General features: G+C 38.3%; 1 protein-coding gene across 3 annotated transcripts; it reads left to right on the top strand.

Moving 5' to 3' along the window:
- Positions 1-191: 191 nt before the first annotated feature.
- Positions 192-18006, top strand: LOC104093468 (probable transmembrane GTPase FZO-like, chloroplastic). 3 transcript variants are annotated; one of them, XM_070188604.1, is made up of 11 exons: positions 193-859; positions 1617-2176; positions 2285-2353; positions 2771-2968; positions 5215-5346; positions 8068-8154; positions 8294-8734; positions 8849-9016; positions 15298-15528; positions 16520-16635; positions 17485-18006. In XM_070188604.1, the coding sequence occupies exons 1-11, from the start codon at positions 379-381 to the stop codon at positions 17765-17767; spliced, it is 2766 nt and encodes a 921-aa protein (XP_070044705.1). In that variant the 5' UTR covers positions 193-378; the 3' UTR covers positions 17768-18006. The 3 variants fall into 3 exon arrangements, with proteins under 3 accessions (XP_070044709.1, XP_070044705.1, XP_070044710.1); XM_070188609.1 differs by having other exon boundaries at positions 744-877; XM_070188608.1 differs by lacking the exon at positions 17485-18006 and having other exon boundaries at positions 192-859; positions 16389-16528.
- The last annotated feature ends 1140 nt before the right edge of the window (positions 18007-19146 follow it).

The raw sequence follows: 19146 nt of genomic DNA, 5'->3' as shown, positions 1-19146 counted from the left end.
GAACAATTATATTTCTTCCACTACTATTAATACTACAAATCAAATTATTAATATCTTAATTTTCATTCTAAAAGCATCACATTTTACAGAAAAAAAGAAATTACTTTCTCGTGATTATGATGATTCGGTTTAAAAGGACAAAAAAGAGATTTGATTTTGAATTATAAATCTAAGCAAAAGAAGTTGGTTACTTGATTTTAGAATTGGCGCTTTACTTGAAGCTGCTCCACTGGTTCACACTTCACTCTGAGCACATTATAGATAAGATAAGGCCTCTCCGTCATTCCTCCTTCTCTTTCACCGCCGTGCTCCACCGTCAATTCCGTCGTCGCCGTTACAAAAACAAAGTTTCGTGCACACAAAAATTCGTTATTCTCTATGGTATCTCTACAAACTCCAAACTCCACCGTCCGTTCCACGCCGTGCCCTCTCTTTCCCCATCCCACGCGTCGCCAGTGTTTGCACTTCTGGCGTCGCCGAAATAACTACTCCGTGTACTCCTCCGCTCGGGTCAATGTCAAGCTCGTGATAAACAATCTAAACCGACCCGAACAAACTCCTAGAACGCTTTTCCCCGGTGGATATAAGCGGCCGGAAATCAAAGTGCCCAGCCTAGTGCTAAAGCTGAGCTGCGAAGATGCGTTGGAAGATGAAACCGTTATTAATGAGATAGACCGGGCGGTTTCGGGTCGGGTTGACATTGTGGTGCTCAGTGGCGGTGGAGCAAGCGGCGGGAAGTTGTACGAGGCTGCGTGTTTGTTGAAATCTGTAATTAAAGGCAGGGCTTACTTGTTGATCGATGGACGTGTCGATATTGCCGCCGCGATTAGTGCCAGTGGAGTTCTGCTCTCTGATCAAGGTTATGTTCTGTAACATGGTACTTATCGTTTTGTGTTGTGTACTTCACCTTACACGTTGAGTTTGTGCTATGATGGGTTGTCTTATAATTCGAAATGAATATTGTGCAAAGTGTAGAACTACTTGGCCATCTTAATAGGTGATGATCTTAATTTAGCGCCAATTCACCATTATAGCGAAACCTACTAGTTTGGGATTGAGGTGTAGGTGATTGATTGAGTGATACCCTAAGACGTTCATGTTAGTATGTTTTGTTGCATAAAATTGTAATCTCAGATAACCAAGACACGAACTTTATTTTATTTGTTACATATAGTTGCTAGTACTGGTAACTTTTACTTATTAAAAAAATTACGAGTACTAGTTGCAATAGGGTTATTCATGATGGTGCGTTGAATGAAGCTGTTTCCTATATAATATATATCTGTCCGGTCATGAGATATCGCTAAGTGTAATATGTTGATTATTACATACTGAATGAAACAAATGTTGATTATTAGTGTCTACGGTGGTTCATCCTGAAACTAACTGTGTATGAATCATAAGTTCAAACTTCGCTAACTTTGGTAATAATCTCTAACCAACTTACAATTAGCCACCACTGACTCTCAGTTTTAGGTTCACTCATTTGGCTTTGGTTGAATGCAAACTTTGAAAAGATTTGTGGTTTATCTTTTAGATGCAAGATCTGTTGTCTAAAGTGAGTGGCCTGCTATGTAAATTCGTTGCAGTTGATAACCTATTCTCCTTTGTAACAGATCTTCCTGCTATCGTGGCCAGAAACACTATGATGGATTCAAAATCTGAAGAGTTAGTAGTTCTTCCTTTGGTAGCAAGAATTGTACAAACACGTACTGCTGCAGTGAATGCTTCTAATTCTGAAGGAGCTGATTTTCTTATATATGACGTCGGTGGCAATAGCCAACATGAGGAGCTGGTGAGCTCAGTATTTGAGCATGTGAAAATTCCTGTTTTTGTCATGATTGGTTCCCTTGGCGATCGCAAGTTGTTCAGTGAAGCACTAAATTTTCTTGAATCAGGGGCTAGTGGAGTAGTTATTTCGATGGAAGATTTGAAGTCTGTGACTGATGATGATTTTGGCAAACTGTTTTACAGTGCATATGCATTGAAGAACAAAACAGAGGAAAAAGTTCAAAGTAACAGTCAGCTTAACGTTTTGGACTTGGGGAATGGCTTTCCTGGTAAGAAGGCAATGGCTGGCTTTACCAGTTTACATGATAGGGAGCAGCAGTTGCTAGAAAAAGAAAAACTGGTTTTGCGCGAGGCCATACATGTTATTGAAAAAGCAGCTCCAATGGTGATCTTCTTTTGTCAAAGTTTAGCTGCTGAATTGTGCTACAGATAAGAATTCTTCTGTCAGTGGTTTGCTTGTTTAGACTAACCTGGGCTACTACTGGAATGGCAGATGGAGGAGGTCTCACTTCTCAGTGATGCTGTTTCTCAACTTGATGAACCATTTTTACTGGTTATAGTGGTAATTGTGCGCTGAACTTCAGCAAATTCTGGTTCCAGGGATATGCATGGGTATTAGCTCTGAATTTCAAATGAGTATTTCCTTCTCTGGTCCAGTCTAAATTTTAAGCTAATGCATAAAACTAAGATCTTGTAGATGCGAAAATTCTGTTTATACAAGTTTCTTTTTACGTCTTTTTTGCACTATTTCTTTTTTCCACTTCTTGCATTTGTTACTTCTTATCTCTGTCTCTTTCTGTCTGTCTCTATCTCTGTTTGTCTGTCTCTCTCTCTCTCTCTCTCTCTCTCTCTCTCTCTCTCTCTCTCTCCATATTATTGTTTTCTTAAGACCATATAATATACCATATTCAGCATAAACATTGTTATTAATACTTCATCCCCTTCTTTCTTGTGAATTCTTAATTTCCTGATAAACCAGGGAGAATTCAATTCTGGAAAATCTACTTTCATCAATGCTCTTCTCGGGAAAAAATACTTGAAAGATGGCGTTGTTCCTACAACAAATGAGATCACCTTTTTGCGCTATGCTGAGTCGGATGTCGATGAGTCGCAGCGTTGTGAAAGGCATCCAGATGGTCAATATGTTTGCTACTTGCCGGCTTCAGTTCTTAACGAAGTAAGTTTTCTTGTCTGAAATTGCTACTACTTCCAATTGTACATTTCATCAAGGAATTTAAATAGATATCTCGTTCATGTTGGATAATTGTATGTGCAAGTAATAATGTTGATGAATATGTCAATAACGCCGGCATATCACAGGGCACTATTGACTTACCGTTTTGTGTTTCTCACTTATTGACTATGTCTTTTGGCCTGATTTGAGACACATTTTAAAGTTGGATACTTTGTTTTCTGTTGGTTTAATATGCAATTTTTAACCTTTTGTAAGATCATTTATTACATTTTTTTTTGATAAATAGAAATTTTATACAGTCTTCACAGAAAGCCCAATCAAGAAAGAAAACCTGGAGTTGGACAGAAGGCCCCAAGCTCCAGTATTCATCAAAACTCCTATCTGCTACTCAACTAGCTAAGGATAAATATTTAATTGATCTAATCTTCCTGCCAGTTTATGCTTCAGCTGTCCCCTACACAAAACCTCTTGAATCACTTTTTTTGTTAGCACCTTCAGTTCCCTCTGGTCCCCTTGAAATTGCCTGCAATTTCTTTCTTGCCATAGATAAAAAAATACATCCAACTAAGGACATTCTACAGACTTCAGCAAGTGGCTTCTTTCCATTCATATGTGATATAGCCCAGAGCAATTCATCCTGCAAACTCTGAATGTTCCTTGATATCCCTTGTCATCTAAGTAAACTACTCCAGATCCCAGCAGAATAAGCACACTCAAAAAACAAATGAGCTATGCTTTCATTTTCCTCTTTGCACAAGGTATACTTCTGGCCCTCTATTACCCCCCATCTATGTAACCTGTCCTTGGTATAAAGATTTCCATGAGCAACTATATTATTTCCTCCAATGGACTTTAGGGAAGCTGCCTCTTAATTTCTGATACATGGAACTAACAGACAAGGACTTAGTTTCCTGCAATTCAGCCATACTAATGCCAGCCTCTTCAACATATTTCATTGCCTTCAGTATCTTCTTCTTGCCTTCAATGTAATAGCTATGTACCCTTTGAACCCATACTTTATCCTTTTTCTTGCATAAATTCCATAACAACTTGCAGATAGCAGCTTTATTCCATACTTGAATATCAATGACATTAAAGCCCCCTGCAGATTTTGGTTGGCACACTTTCTCCGATTTATTACATATTGTGATCTGCAAATGTTTGTTTAAGTTTCAAAAATTTATTGCACATATGCTTTTCACACCAATTGTTACTAGTTTTAGTTTCGAAGGCTTATTGCACATTTACTTTGATGCCAGTATTCGGCACATATTTTGCTGAATTTTGTTCTTTATGCGAAATTTAGATGCTTTCTAAACTGTGTGCATTTAAACGCTCTATTTTGTAACTAATATGGGTTAGTTGTGATCTAGATTAAACTTTAGAATTGGACTTCAAATGGGCTGGAGTAACTCTCCACATGCCTGGTCGCAATTTCTTTGCTCCCTTGTATTTTAGCTTTAAGAACTTAGTCCCCGACTTTGAGTGGCCTGATCTTTGCCTTTTTGTTACACTAGTGTTTTGTTTGTTGCTTTTGGGCAATCATCCTTACGTAGGCCATATCTCATCGTTCTTCGACTTTGTCGAGCTTCTGCCTTCTGTTTTCATCGTTACTGGGTCCGTTTTTATGGGAGTATCTTAGGATGGGCTCCTCGACTTTGACCGGTATTACTGCATCAGTCCCATAGACCAATGAGTAAGGTGTCTCTCATGTGCTCGTCTTCGACGTCGTTCGGTAGGCCCAAAGTACTTCTGGTAATATTTCCGGCCACAACCTCCACTCGGAAGGCGTGGGCTATAGCACACGAAAATATGGGAATCGCGCGGAATTCTAGTTTTTTGGCCGAAAAATGCAAAACATGAGGAACGATCATGGCGGGGCGGTAAGTATGGTTCCCTAGGACGTATTTGATGGCCCCAAAAAATTTTGGGCGATCCCAGTCAGGGGGCCTGGCCCACTCGGAAGGCGTAGGCTATAGCGCATGAAAATGTGGGAATCTGGCGGAATTCTAGTTTATTGGCCGAAAAATACAAAAAATGAGGAACGATCATGGCGGGGTGATGACTATGGTTCCTTAGGTCGTATTTGAAACTCTTTGAAAGAAAGTTAAATTATCTGCTTTTGTATTTGGATAATCTAATATTTGATTGCGTGTATAAGCTGCCTCACTACTTGATTTGGGTTCTTAGTTTCCATGCTCTAATTTCTTATTTGTCTGTTCTGGCAGATGATCATTGTTGATACTCCAGGGACCAATGTGATTCTTCAAAGGCAACAAAAGCTGACGGAGGAATTTGTGCCTCGTGCAGATCTGCTTCTGTTTGTCATGTCTGCTGATCGACCATTAACTGAAAGTGAGGTACAGTTTTGTCACTTTTATGATTACCAGTTCAGCGTTTTTAAGGTTATAGAATCTGGGACCTTGTCTGTCTTAGGCCTGTGTCCCGCAAGAATGAGGACATTTGGGTTTATGAGTTTAAGGTGGGATTGCATATGGTTTCACTTTTTCACGACAAGATTACCCAATTTTGTGCTCTCATCTCAATCAATCTACAGTACAAGTGAATATTTACCATTGCAATTGTCAGATAAGGTTATGTGTCAAAATAACTTATACAACAACAACCACGCCTCAATCCCAAGCAAGTAGGTATCGGCTATATGATCCTCATTGTCCACGTCACTCTATTTAAGCTCATATATGTCCAAGATTATATATAATAAAATTAAAAATAAAAACAACAAGTAGTAAAAGTTCTATATATTTTCTACTTACAGATATATTTCTCGGACTAAAAGACTCCTAGAAAATAACTTATCAATTAAAAAAAAACGTTTTGCGTTAAAATAAGGCAAGAAACTGGGGCGAATTGGAACATGCCTCTTTGCATCTTAGTGCCTAAATACAAACTTATTACGAGCATTGTGCTTTTGGTGCACTATGAAACAAAGGGACAACCTTTTTTGTCTCAGCCGATCTGACAACACTAATAGCCTGTTTGGCCAAACTGGAAAAATCAGCTTATTTGAGAAGTGCTTTTTTCAAAAGTGCTTTTCAAAAAAGTACTTTTGGAGAAAAGCAGTTTGTGTTTGGCTAATCAATTTGAAAAATACTTTTGAACAATAATTTGTGTTTGGCCAAGCTTTTCAAAAAGTGCTTTTATGTGTCAAATTATAAATAAGGAAATGAAGAGACTTGCTTAATAGTTAATATTATATAAGTAGATAAATAATTACAAATATTTATTATTAAAGATAATAATTAAGTTTTTAATTTTATTTAAGTAAAATATAAAAATAAAATTGAAAAGTACTTTATTCCTTCAAGATAATTTAAATATATCGAAAAATCATCCAATAAATATGAAAATTCATCCCAAAAGTCATTTTATATTACTTAATAGTTTAAACTAAGTAAGGTTATTTTGGTACATATAAAATTTTGCAAAGGGTATTTTTGGTAGGAAGAAAAGTCAAAACTGCTTCTGCTTCTGGAGAGAAGCTACTTTTTTCTGATTCTTTAAAACTGTTTCTGCTTCTAACCAAAAGCACTTTTTTTTCAAAAAAAGCTTGGCCGGATAAAGGCACTTTTTTTGAAAAAAAAGCACTTTTGGCATGGTGAGAAGCTTGGCCAAACATGCTATTAAGTGTCATAGTTGTGGCGAGGGTGGAAAGAGCACCTCCAATTGCGAAGGAGTAAGGGAAGTATATATTTTGTGGTAGCACTGGCCAGCTACCTTTAAGCAACCTTCATTTTCATGCTTAAATGTTGTAGCTAGATTGGATTAGGATAAGGAAATTGTTCATTTATTGGAAGGGTTTTGGTGCTTGAGGAAGCTAAGGACCGGTCTACCGGATATCTTTTGGACGTCACTAGAGCTTCATTGCAACAACAATACCTCCCATTTCCGATAAGTCTCGGATTTGATTATCCCACTCTATAGTTCAAATGTGTTACGTGCTGTAGTATTCATAAGGATTTATGAACTGTCTTTTATGATTTAATTCTTGCCACCTGCTTTATTTAATGACTGTAAAAGAGCATGTGATGTTCCTGATGCTCTTTTGCTTTTAGCTTTTACCAATCACTGGAATTTATAGTAAGTACTGATAACTAGGAACCGTTAGTTGCACACCTCACACCTGTTAGTGCTAATGCCGGCCACTGTCATATTTCTGTTTCAGACCTGTGAGGCTAATGCCGGCCACTGTCAGATTTCTGTTTCAGGCCCTAAAAAGTAATTTTAATTATAAATTTTTCGCGTGGTATTCTTTATGAGACAGTCATGAATTAGCATGTAGTCTTTGGGTATTCTTTTCTCCAGTCATACTCCAAGCACCGATTAGACCTGACTATTAAGAAAACTCTAACACAGAAAATTATTATGACTGAAGCTAAATGAATTTTCAGTAGTCTGGCTAGTTCTTTGAGGGATCATCTGGATGTCCTGTTGTTGCTACATTTCTATGAGCTAGAAATTAAAGATTGGGTAATACTCTCTTCCAAACAGATCGAGTTTCTTTTGCATGTTAAACATAGAGATAGTCTTTCCTGAGCTTTGATTATCATAAACTGATGTCTACTTAACTTGGGTGGAGACCTTTTTCTTTCACCACATATTACCTCTAATATTGTACTAATGTAAAAGTTTATGAGACCCACTTTGTCTCATAAATATCAAACTCATCAAAGTAATAGTATATAGTTCTGAAATTACTATTTAAGATCTTTCAGTAGCGAAGTAAGGCAGCAAAATGGTGGAATAAGTACAATTCTTTGTCCAAAGATGATCCTTTCCTTTTACCCCCCCCCCCCCCCCCCCCCCCAAAAAAAAAAAAGTCATAAAGGTGGATGAATTCAAGCCGTTAGGTGTTGAAGGAGCCTTAATGAGATTATCACTTCTAAAGGTTTAATATCTCGGGCTTGCTGATATACAAAAGACAGTTCAATTTCATGTGCTTTTCGTCATCTCTCTAGCTTGTCTTTCTTTTGGTATACAGTAGGCTCTTATCATGTTTATTTTAGGTTCTTCTTCTTTTGCCAAAAGTTAACCTCACATGCACTTATGGTGCTTATCAGGTTAATTTTCTGCGTTACACTCAGCAGTGGAGTAAAAAGGTCGTGTTTGTGCTGAATAAGTCTGACATATACCAGAATAAGGGCGAGGTTGGTCATACATTCTTGCTGCTGTGATAATGTTGAGTGAGGAAATAATTTCTTATTATCCGTGGATATATCAGCTGGGCCATTTTGATTAGTCTTGTATTATTATTATTATTATTATTATTATTTCTTCATGCTGTAGTTGGAGGTGGCCATTGGATTTATCAAAGAAAATACACAGAAATTGCTGAACACAGATTGTGTAACACTGTATCCAGTTTCTGCACGGCTTGCTCTTGAAGCGAAGCTTTCTACTTTTGATGGTGCTCTCAGTCAAAGTAATCGTAGTTCAAATGATAATTTTCATTGGAAAACCAAAGGCTTCTATGAACTTGAGAAGTACTTGTATAGCTTCTTGGATGCATCAACAAGTACCGGAATCGAGAGGATGAAGCTGAAGCTTGGAACTCCAATTGCCATTGCAGAACAACTAGTTTCAGCTTGTCAAGGACTTGTGAGACAAGAATGCCAGCAAGCCAAACAGGACTTGCTCTTTGTTGAGGATCTTATCAATAGTGTAAAAGAATGCACAAAGAAGCTGGAAATTGATAGCATTTTGTGGAAGAGGCAAGTTCTATCTATGGTATGTGCTGCTTTTATTGTGACTATCACAGTATTATTATAAATTTTAACCAACACATGGCATATGCCCTTGTATACCTTTGTACTAATATTCGCTGCGTACACTAAAATGCAGATAAACTCTACTCAAGTACGTGTCGTCCGGCTTGTAGAATCAACATTACAATTGTCAAATGTTGATCTTGTCACTTCATATGTATTCAGAGGAGAGAAATCTACTCAGATGCCAGCCACCACTAGTGTCCAAAATGACATACTCGGTCCTGCGGTTCTTGAAGGACAAGTGAGTGCATCACTCCTTACTGTTCTTAATTAGAGTCAACTCAATTATCTGTTTTTCTTCTTTGTTATTGTTGAAGTATGTGACCATCTCATCTAAAAGCTTAAGCTTTAGAGAGAGCACACTTTATTTACTTAATTTTGTCTTCAACACGCTCTTCCACATGCGGGCTTGATTCTTTTTTCATGGGCCAAGCATGTGAAAATTCTTTTTGATAATGGGTGGTGGTGAGACTCGAACTCAGGACCTTTGCCTGCTGTGATGTTGAAATATGTGACAATGTCATCTAAAAGCTTAATTTAGAGAGGGCACACTTTTATTTACTTAATTTTGTTTTCAACAGTTATCAAAAAGCCAAAGTTACGTTTTTGGAGTTTAACTCGGTCATCCTCAGCTATTAGAACGTTGGAAGCATGATTGAAATATTCAGGAGTAGTTTATTATTTTCCCTTCTGTTGCCACGATGTGAAGGTGGATATTTCCAGAACTTGATTTTTGCAGGTTATTCGATGGAGAAGATATTTTTCTCTCCACGTAACTTGGAAAAATTGACCTCCAATTGATATTCACTGTGATTATCTGTGTGTGTGAAAGAAAAAAACCTCTTGAATGGGCCCAACGCTACAAACTTGCCTTCTTATTTAGGAAGTAAAGCAATTGATGAGTGCTAAGCAACCATGTGAAATTGCCCTTGTACAAGTCAAATTATAGTATAGAGAAGTTATCGTTTTTCAAGGATTGGTTTCTCCACTAAAACATGATTATGCTAGATTACTTATTTGGGAAATTGTAATTGGTGTTATAATTGGTTTAACGAAATAAAGAAATTATATTAGACGTAATTAGAAACCAAAGGAAGGAACACAAGTTAGGTTGGACTTAATTCAATTCGGAAAAAAAAAGTCGAAAAAGATGAGAATCGTGACTTCACTTGATGAATAATGTAAGACAATCAATTAATTCTATCAATTAAGAGACAAATTTTGGATCATATTCTTCAACCTTCTTGCTACTGCATCTTTAGGAAAACCGAACACTGCTTTGTGGTCTTCTTTTTCTTCACCCTTTTCTTCTACCATATGATAGTCTTATCCTAATACAGAAAATTTCATCGAAAGATATTTTCTTCGATATCTGTAGCTTTAATTTGTGTGTATATATTTGTTAATTATATTGTTTATGTTAGTTTACAGCATGTATATAGTGTAGTATTGTCCCACATTGGTAGAAGAGTAGTATGTCCTTGTATAGTATAGCTATAAATAAGGATCTCTTGTATTGTATTGTTCATCTAATATCAATAATATATTTTCTCCCGTGCCTTCTCACATGGTATCAGAGCAATTGTGAGAGACTTATCGCTGTGCATAAATTCCAGCGATTCCGGGAAAGAGAAATCAATACTTTTTTAAGGTTGTTTTCTATCTGCTTCATTTCTGTCAGTGTTGTGCAAAATCCAACACTACCACAAGAGTCGTCACTGTCCGGCGACCAAACCCCAGTGAAAAACTCCGGCAGCAGCCTCCTCACGCGCCTCCACGCGCCACCAGAAGCTCACGCGCGTGAGCTCACGCACCGGCGCGTACGACCACTTCCGGCCATTTTTTGAAAATCTTCCTTCAGAACAGTTGGGTCGCTTGGTAATTCCGATCCTACCCCTACTGTTTTCATTTCATTCCGAAAACTTTGAGTTTTTTCCGGCAGCTACAGTACTATTCCGACAGCTACAGTAGATTCCGGCAGCTACAGTTTCAGTATTCTGTTTCTGTGTTTCCGTACACTGTTTCAGTGGATTACAGTTGATTCTTTCTCCTATTTGGTAATAATTTGCAACAATGTCTTTGGGATTTGATGCTTTTGGGTCTAGAAACATGCGTTCTGGAAGCTCTAGTGCTATTATTACCTCGGAACCTTTAATGGGAGGTTCAAACTACTTAGCTTGGGCTTCATCTGTCGAGTTATGGTGTAGATGTCTAGGTGTTTAAGATCATCTAATCAAACAGTCTAGCGATGGAGATGAAAAGGCAATAGCACTTTGGGCAAAAATCGATGCTCAGTTATGTAGCATCTTGTGGCGATCTATTGATTTCAAGTTGATGCCCTTGTTTCGTCCATTCCAGACATGTTATTTGGTTTGGGCAAAGGCACGCACCTTATACACTAATGACATATCTCGCTTCTATGATGTGATATCACGGATGACAAACTTAAAGAAGCAGGAATTGGATATGTCTACTTACTTGGGTCAAGTACAAGCAGTCATGGAGGAATTTGAGAAGTTGATGCCAGTTTCTGCTAGTGTGGAAAAACAACAAGAGCAGCGACCGAAGATGTTTCTCGTTCTTACCCTCGCTGGACTTCCTAATGATCTTGATTCAGTACGCGACCAGATTTTGGCTAGTCCGTCTGTCCCTACAGTTGATGAATTATTCTCTCGATTACTCCGCCTTGCTGCAGCACCAAGTCCACCAGTGATCTCATCACAGATACTTGATTCCTCTGTTCTTGCATCCCAGACAATGGATGTTCGGGCATCTCAAACTATGGAGCATAGACGAGGAGGAGGTCGTTTTGGAAGATCTAGACCCAAGTGTTCTTATTGTCACAAACTTGGACACACTCGTGAAATGTGCTATTCCTTACATGGTCGTCCACCCAAAAATGCTTACATTGCTCAGACCGAGACTCCAGGTAACCAAGGATTTTCTTTATCTAAAGAAGAATATAATGAGCTCCTTCAGTATCGAGCAAGTAAGCAGACATCTCCACAAGTAGCCTCAGTTGCTCAGACTGATACTTCTGTTACTGGTAATTCTTTTGCTTGTGTTTCCCAGTCTAGCACTCTTGGCCCATGGGTCATGGACTCCGGCGCTTCTGATCACATCTCTGGTAATATATCACTTTTGTCAAATATTGTATATTCACAGTCTCTTCCCACTGTTACTTTAGCCAATTGATGTCAAACTAAGGCAAAAGGAGTTGGACAAGCTAATCCCTTGTCTTCTATCACTCTAGATTCCGTTTTTTATGTACCTGGCTGTCCTTTTAGTCTTGCATCTGTTATTCGTTTGACTCGTGCCCTCCATTGTGGTATATATTTTATTGACGATTCTTTTATTATGCAGGACCGCAGTACGGGACAGACAATTGGTACAGGACGTGAATCAGAAGGCCTTTACTACCTTAACTCACTCAGTCCTTCCACAACATGTCTAGTTACAGATCCTCCAGATCTAATCCACAGACGTTTAGGACATCAGAGTTTATCCAAACTTCAGAAGATGGTGCCTAGTTTATCTAGTTTGTCTACATTAGATTGTGAGTCGTGTCAACTTGGGAAACATACCCGAGCTTCCTTTTCGCGTAGTGTTGAGAGTCATGCATAGTCTGTCTTCTCCTTAGTTCATTCTGATATATGGGGCCCTAGTAGAGTCAGTTCATTCTTGGGATTTCGTTATTTTGTCAGTTTCATTGATGATTATTCAAGTTGTACTTGGCTTTTCTTAATGAAAGATCGTTCTGAGTTATTTTCTATATTCCAGAGTTTCTGTGCTGAAATCAAAAACCAATTTGGTGTTTCTATTCGCATTTTTCGCAGTGATAATGCCTTAGAATATTTATTTTCTCAATTTCAGCAGTTTATGACTTCTTAGGGAATTATTCATCAGGCATCTTGTCCTTATACCCCTCAGCAAAATGGGGTTGCTGAGAGAAAGAATAGGCACCTTATTGAGACTGCTCGCACACTTTTAATTGAATCTCGTGTTCCGTTGCGTTTTTGGGACGATGCAGTTCTCACAGCTTGTTATTTGATTAATCGGATGCCTTCATCTCCCATCAAAAATCAGATTCTGCATTCAGTATTGTTTCCCCAGTCACCCTTATACTCTCTTCCACCTCGTGTTTTTGGGAGCACGTATTTTGTTCATAACTTAGCCCCTGGGAAAGATAAGTTAGCTCCTCGTGCTCTCAAGTGTGTTTTCCTTGGTTATTCTCGTGTTCAGAAGGGATATCGTTATTTTCCAGATCTTCGTAGGTACCTTATGTCAGCTGACGTCACATTTTTTGAGTCTAAACCTTTCTTTACCTCTGCTGACCACCATGATATATCTGAGGTCTTACCTATACCGACTTTTGAGGAGTTTACTATAGCTCATCCTCTACCTTCGACCATAGAGGTTTCATCCATACCAACCGTTAAGGAGTCTAGTGTTGTTCCCCCTAGTTCCCCAGCCACAGGAACACCACTCTTGACTTATCATCGTCGTTTGCGTCTTCTATCAGGCCCAACTGGTTCTCATCCTGCACCTGACGCTGCTCCTGCTGCGGACCCTGCTCCTAGTACACCGATTGTACTTCGGAAAGGTATACGGACCACACTTAACCCTAATCCTCATTATGTCGGTTTGAGCTATCATCGTCTGTCATCTCCCCATTATGCTTTTATATCTTCTTTGTCCTCGGTTTCCATCCCTAAGTCTACAGGTGAAGCGTTGTCTCATCCAGGATGGCGACAGGCTATAAGTGACGAGATGTCTGCTTTACATACAAGTGGTACTTGGGAGCTTGTTCCTCTTCCCTCAGGTAAATCTACTGTTGGTTGTCGTTAGGTTTATGCAATCAAAGTTGGTCCCGATGGACAGATTGATCGACTTAAGGCCCGTCTTGTTGCCAAAGGATATACTCAGATATTTGGGCTCGATTACAGTGATACCTTCTCTCCTGTGGCTAAAGTGGCTTCAGTCCGTCTTTTTCTATCCATGGCTGCGGTTCGTCATTGACCCCTCTATCAGCTTGACATTAAAAAGGCCTTTCTTCACGGTGATCTTGAGGATGAGGTTTATATGGAGCAACCACCTGGTTTTGTTGCTCAGGGGGAGTCTCGTGGCCTTGTATGTCGCTTGCGTCGGTCACTTTATGGTCTAAAGCAGTCTCCTCGAGCCTGGTTTGGTAAGTTCAGCACGGTTATCCAGGAGTTTGGCATGATTCGTAGTGAAGCTGATCACTCTGTGTTTTATCGGCACTCTGCTTCAAGTCTCTGTATTTATCTGGTAGTCTATGTTGATGATATTGTTATTACTGGCAATGATCAGGATGGTATTACCAATCTGAAGCAGCATCTCTTCCAGCACTTCCAAACTAAGGATCTAGGCAGATTGAAGTACTTTCTAGGTATTGAGGTTGCCCAGTCTAGCTCAGGTATTGTTATTTCTCAAAGAAAATATGCTTTAGACATTCTTGAGGAGACGGGGATGATAGGTTGCAGACCTGTTGACACTCCGATGGATCCGAATTCTAAACTTATGCCAGGACAGGGGGAGCCGCTTAGCGATCCTGCAAGCTATAGGCGGCTGGTTGGAAAATTAAATTATCTCACAGTGACTAGACCCGACATTTCTTATTCTGTGTGTGTTGTAAGTCAGTTTATGAATTCTCCCTGTGATAGTCATTGGGATGCAGTTGTCCGCATTATTCGATATATAAAATCGGCTCCAGGCAAAGGGTTACTCTTTGAGGATCGAGGTCATGAGCAGATCATTGGATACTCAGATGCTGATTGGGCAGGATCACCTTCTGATAGACGTTCTACGTCTGGATATTGTGTTTTAGTAGGAGGAAATTTGGTGTCCTGGAAGAGCAAGAAACAGAATGTAGTTGCTCGGTCTAGTGCAGAAGCAGAATATCGAGCAATGGCTATGGCAACATGTGAGCTAGTCTGGACCAAACAATTGCTCAAGGAGTTGAAATTTGGTGAAATCAGTCGGATGGAACTTGTGTGCGATAATCAAGCTGCCCTTCATATTGCATCAAATCCGGTGTTCCATGAAAGAACTAAACACATTGAGATTGATTGTCACTTCGTCACAGAAAAGATACTTTCAGGAGAGATTGCTTCAAAGTTTGTGAGGTCGAATGATCAACTTGCAGATATTTTCACCAAGTCTCTCACTGGTCCTCGTATTGGTTATATATGTAACAAGCTCGGTACATATGATTTGTATGCACCTGCTTGAGGGGGAGTGTTAGTTTACAACATGTATATAGTGTAGTATTGTCCCACATTGGTAGAAGAGTAATATGTCCTTGTATAATATAGCTATAAATAAGGACCTCTTGTATTGTATTGTTCATCTAATATCAATAACATATTTTCTCCCGTGCTTTCTCACAGTTTATTAGAACCAGGACTAGTGATTTGTTGTATGTTTAAATCTGATGATAGGGGTTTGTGTTGCAATAGAGCTAATTTTTTGTATTCTCAATGAAATTATCTTTGGATGCAGAACCTTCTCGGTGAGTACACTAAGTGGTTACAATCAAAGAGGGACCAGGAAGGACAATTCTATAAGCAGTCTTTTGAGAAAAAATGGACTTCATTTGTTAATCCGTCTGACCAGGTTGAGCTCGACGCAATCGGCATGTTGGAGAGAAAATCTGAAGTTAGCAGAAGAGTGATAGAAGATTTCAGTGCTGCAGCTGCTTCAAAATTGTTCGAGAGAGAAATTCGTGAAGTGGTACGTTTTTCTGCTAATGTTAACTGGTTTATGCCTTCTGCTGGAGTTTGGACCACGTTGCCGATTTTGCATGAGTTTAAAGTCAGCTATCACATTTTGCATGACTTTAGACTCTATCCTTTTCTTTGCTTCATTCCCCTGCCCCACTCCTCCAAACACCCCACCTCGCCGAAAAAAAAAAAAAAAGAAAAGGAAATCTCCATCATATAGTAATAGTGTTCTGGCCTCAGTAGAAAATTAGGTATGATTCACAAGTTGTTGACTATCATTCTGTCAAGACACTTCTTTTGCCTGTTCATTCTTTATTTTAACCTTTGAAAGAGGTGGAATCTTTCCTTTTTGGGAGTGGAGGATCAGGTAAAATGTGTAGACACACTTCATTCATGGTAATAGATTTAGACAGAGGTCTGTGGGGCTTTCCTGTTTTCTCTCACAGACAAGGGAGAGGGAGAATTCTGTTATATTGTTGTAGTTCTTTTCATAGTGTCAAAAGAAAGATGCCTTTTCTACATTCACTCTTAGCAGTTGAAATTCTTTTAGTTCAATGCTAATATTCGTTGTTGGACTATAACTTTTTGAACAATAGCAAAAAAATACGGAGGTTCTTGTGCATCTGGAAGACCAAAACAGATGCTCTTTTGGGAAGTAATGATTGGCACTAATCCTGCCCTATTATTTTAAGCTCCTCTATCTATTTTATTCCCCAATAAAACCACATTTCACCATTCTATATCCAGTTAGGTGATAGATAATATTTCATACCTTCTAAGAGAGTTTGACGCTCTTTTCAGGTCCTAGACTGATTCGAGATAGTTAGGAGTGGAAATCAGTCACAAAAAAGTTCATCTTTTGCTTGCTAGGTCTTTGGCAAAGCCATTTGTGGGGTGTGCAATATGACTTGTATAGGTGTCCGTAATTTTGAAGGATGCATATGTTATTTAAGATATGATTTACCCAAAACAAATGTCTGAGGTGCTCATTCCCTTTTCAGTTCTTGGGTACTTTTGGTGGTCTTGGAGCAGCTGGTTTATCAGCATCACTTCTAACATCTGTTCTTCCAACGACATTAGAGGATCTCCTTGCTCTCGGCCTTTGTTCCGCTGGCGGGTAATCCTCATTTTTTAATTTAAATATTGCTAATATGTTCTTTAATTTTCTCAAAGTGGTACATCTTTATTTTCATTTAATAGAATTTCCAAAACTTCTTGATAGCGGCCACCTTGCTTGTAGTTGGGTACAACCCATGCTTTCTTATGATGAATCAATTCATAATGTTACTAATAGCTCTGATTTGCATTCTGTTATTTGAGAGGTAATGTGCTTTGTTTGGCACAAAGATCACTAACCCATTGAAAATCTTAGGTTGTCTAATCAGAGCATATTGCATGTTTGGTTGATTTAACTAACATTAAGTCAGTTAGAGCTTCAAGTTTTGTTTCAATATGTTGTAATTGGACATTAACTGCTGGCTCATTGAGGTTAACGATTTCTGTCTCCTGGCGTTTGAATGTTAAGCGAGTGTACTAAATTGAGCATATCTTAATGCCATATGGCCCTGTAAAATAATGCCATACTGTAGATCCTGATCTGAGCAAATATATATAGTTGTTCCTTTTGTTCCAATTGAAAGTCTTTCATTGTTGTCCTCGTATGTGTCTGATTGGCTTTTAAATGGGGAATCACTTGATAAAGCGTAAGTGCTAATGAGATGTAAGATTTCCTCTGAAGAGGAAAAGAACAGAGAAGAAAAGAGAGGTGTCTACTAGGTCCTCCACTGGTTGTGTGAACTAATTATTTCCTGATGAATATCTTTATAATTATTTGCTCATTGAGTTCTTGCATGTCTGGAGAAGTGTTACACATTATCTTTATTTGAAAGGAATTTGTTTCCTTCTTTCAGCATTTGTTTGATTTCTTCGTCATGGATAGTATCTTAACTAAAGCTGTCTTTAATAGTTTATTAGCAGTGTCCAACTTCTCAACCCGGAGGCAGCAAGTGGTAGATAAAGTAAAGAGGACTGCTGATGGCCTTGCACGTGAACTTGAAGAGGCTATGCAGAAGGATCTCTTGGAGACAACAAGGAATGTGGAGGACTTTGTAAAACTCATTGGCAAGCCATATCAAGATAGAGCGCAACATAGACTGGATAAACTTTTGGCCACTGCAGAAGAATTGACAAATATTGAGAAGAAACTGAAAGCATTGCGAATTGATATCCAAAATCTTCATGTCTCATAACAGGCAAGTGCACTTTTTACCTTTTCTTTTTTGGAGCTCATAATTCTTCCACATAGGCTGTTGTAATATCTATATATAGCATTCGCTATTGCATGCCAGGATTGTAATTAGTATTGTATAAGCACAATTGATATTTCTCAAAAAATTAGCTATGTATAAGCAATTTGATTAGACTGAAAGAAATAATCTGGAATCGAATGGAATTTTAATAATAAGCGTTTGATATTATATGATGTCAACAGTAAAAGGAGTAATTCATCTATGATAAAGATTATATCGGAACTCTGATATATTTGCTCGCTTATTGGGCTGGAAGTTTTTTCACGATTATACTTTGCCTGGTGTAGGGTCTTTATACCATTTCTATTCCTGGTAGAAGCATAACATTTGTGATCACTGTCGTCTATCCTAAAATGGAAGCCATGACATATTGTATACATTTATTCAAAACCATACAAATAAAATTACGGAGAAAAATATGATGGAGATCAAAATAATATACAACGATCAAAGACACTCATAATCATTTCACCCATTTGAGCTGGCGTTTAGAAATTGTTTCATAAAGGTAAGCTCTAGCTTTTAACCAAATGTTAATATTGTGTGTATTGTCGCTGGCTTGAATGATTGATTATAGTCCTTGCTAGCTAGTGTGAACAAGCCTATAAGAGACATGCACGATTATTCGAACAAAAGAATGGTGGGGGAGTACTAAGCACTTTCAGGGAGAGAGGATTTAAGTTGATGGTGTAAAGATTGTTTACGCTGTGCATGGAATTAAAACTCAGAGATAAAAAGGTAATGAAGGGCAAACCGTTGAGTATCGACAGGCGTCATTCATGAATGGGTTCCTTGATCTTTATATTTGAGGCCTTTGGAAAAGTGTGTCTTATTTTAAGTTTTAATCAAGATCCAAATGTTCATGCATGTGTTGCTTGAGAGAAAAGGCCGGGTGCTGCAACTAGGTTGGACTTTTACCTGGTCGGCCAGTATGATTTTTGGAAAAATTCTCTTAATAAAACCATCAAACCTAAAGGCAAGAGGTCAAAAGGACGGATATTGGTGGCGAATTAGTGAGTAGTGTTGTATATTAGCCCAGCTTTTTAGAGTAGGAGAGAATCTTACCAGCAGCCTAAACGGGTGTAATATGCTCCATTCGTTCACTTTTAAGTGTTCATTTTGAATTTTTCACCTTCTTTAAGAAACAACAAATAAAATACATAATGTATCATGATACTCATATTAATTGATGCATATTTTTAATGGATTTGAGAAAACAATTTGAAATGAGTAATTAATACTGTAGGTATAAATGAAAAAAAAAAATTGTCTTATCTTGATATGCTAAAAGTGACAAGTAAAAGTAAAAATTTATTTTT

This window comes from Nicotiana tomentosiformis, chromosome 1 (genome assembly GCF_000390325.3).
Source record: "Nicotiana tomentosiformis chromosome 1, ASM39032v3, whole genome shotgun sequence".
In the NCBI taxonomy this organism is placed as follows: Eukaryota; Viridiplantae; Streptophyta; class Magnoliopsida; order Solanales; family Solanaceae; genus Nicotiana; species Nicotiana tomentosiformis.
This window is presented reverse-complemented; position numbering and strand designations above follow the sequence as displayed.

Excerpts from the sequence above, each read along its gene's own strand:
- LOC104093468 (XM_070188604.1), top strand. The coding sequence starts at position 379 with ATGGTATCTCTACAAACTCCAAACTCCACCGTCCGTTCCACGCCGTGC. Across the intron at positions 2,177-2,284 it reads TTGAAAAAGCAGCTCCAATG|ATGGAGGAGGTCTCACTTCT; the intron begins GTGATCTTCTTT and ends CTGGAATGGCAG. Across the intron at positions 2,354-2,770 it reads CATTTTTACTGGTTATAGTG|GGAGAATTCAATTCTGGAAA; the intron begins GTAATTGTGCGC and ends CTGATAAACCAG.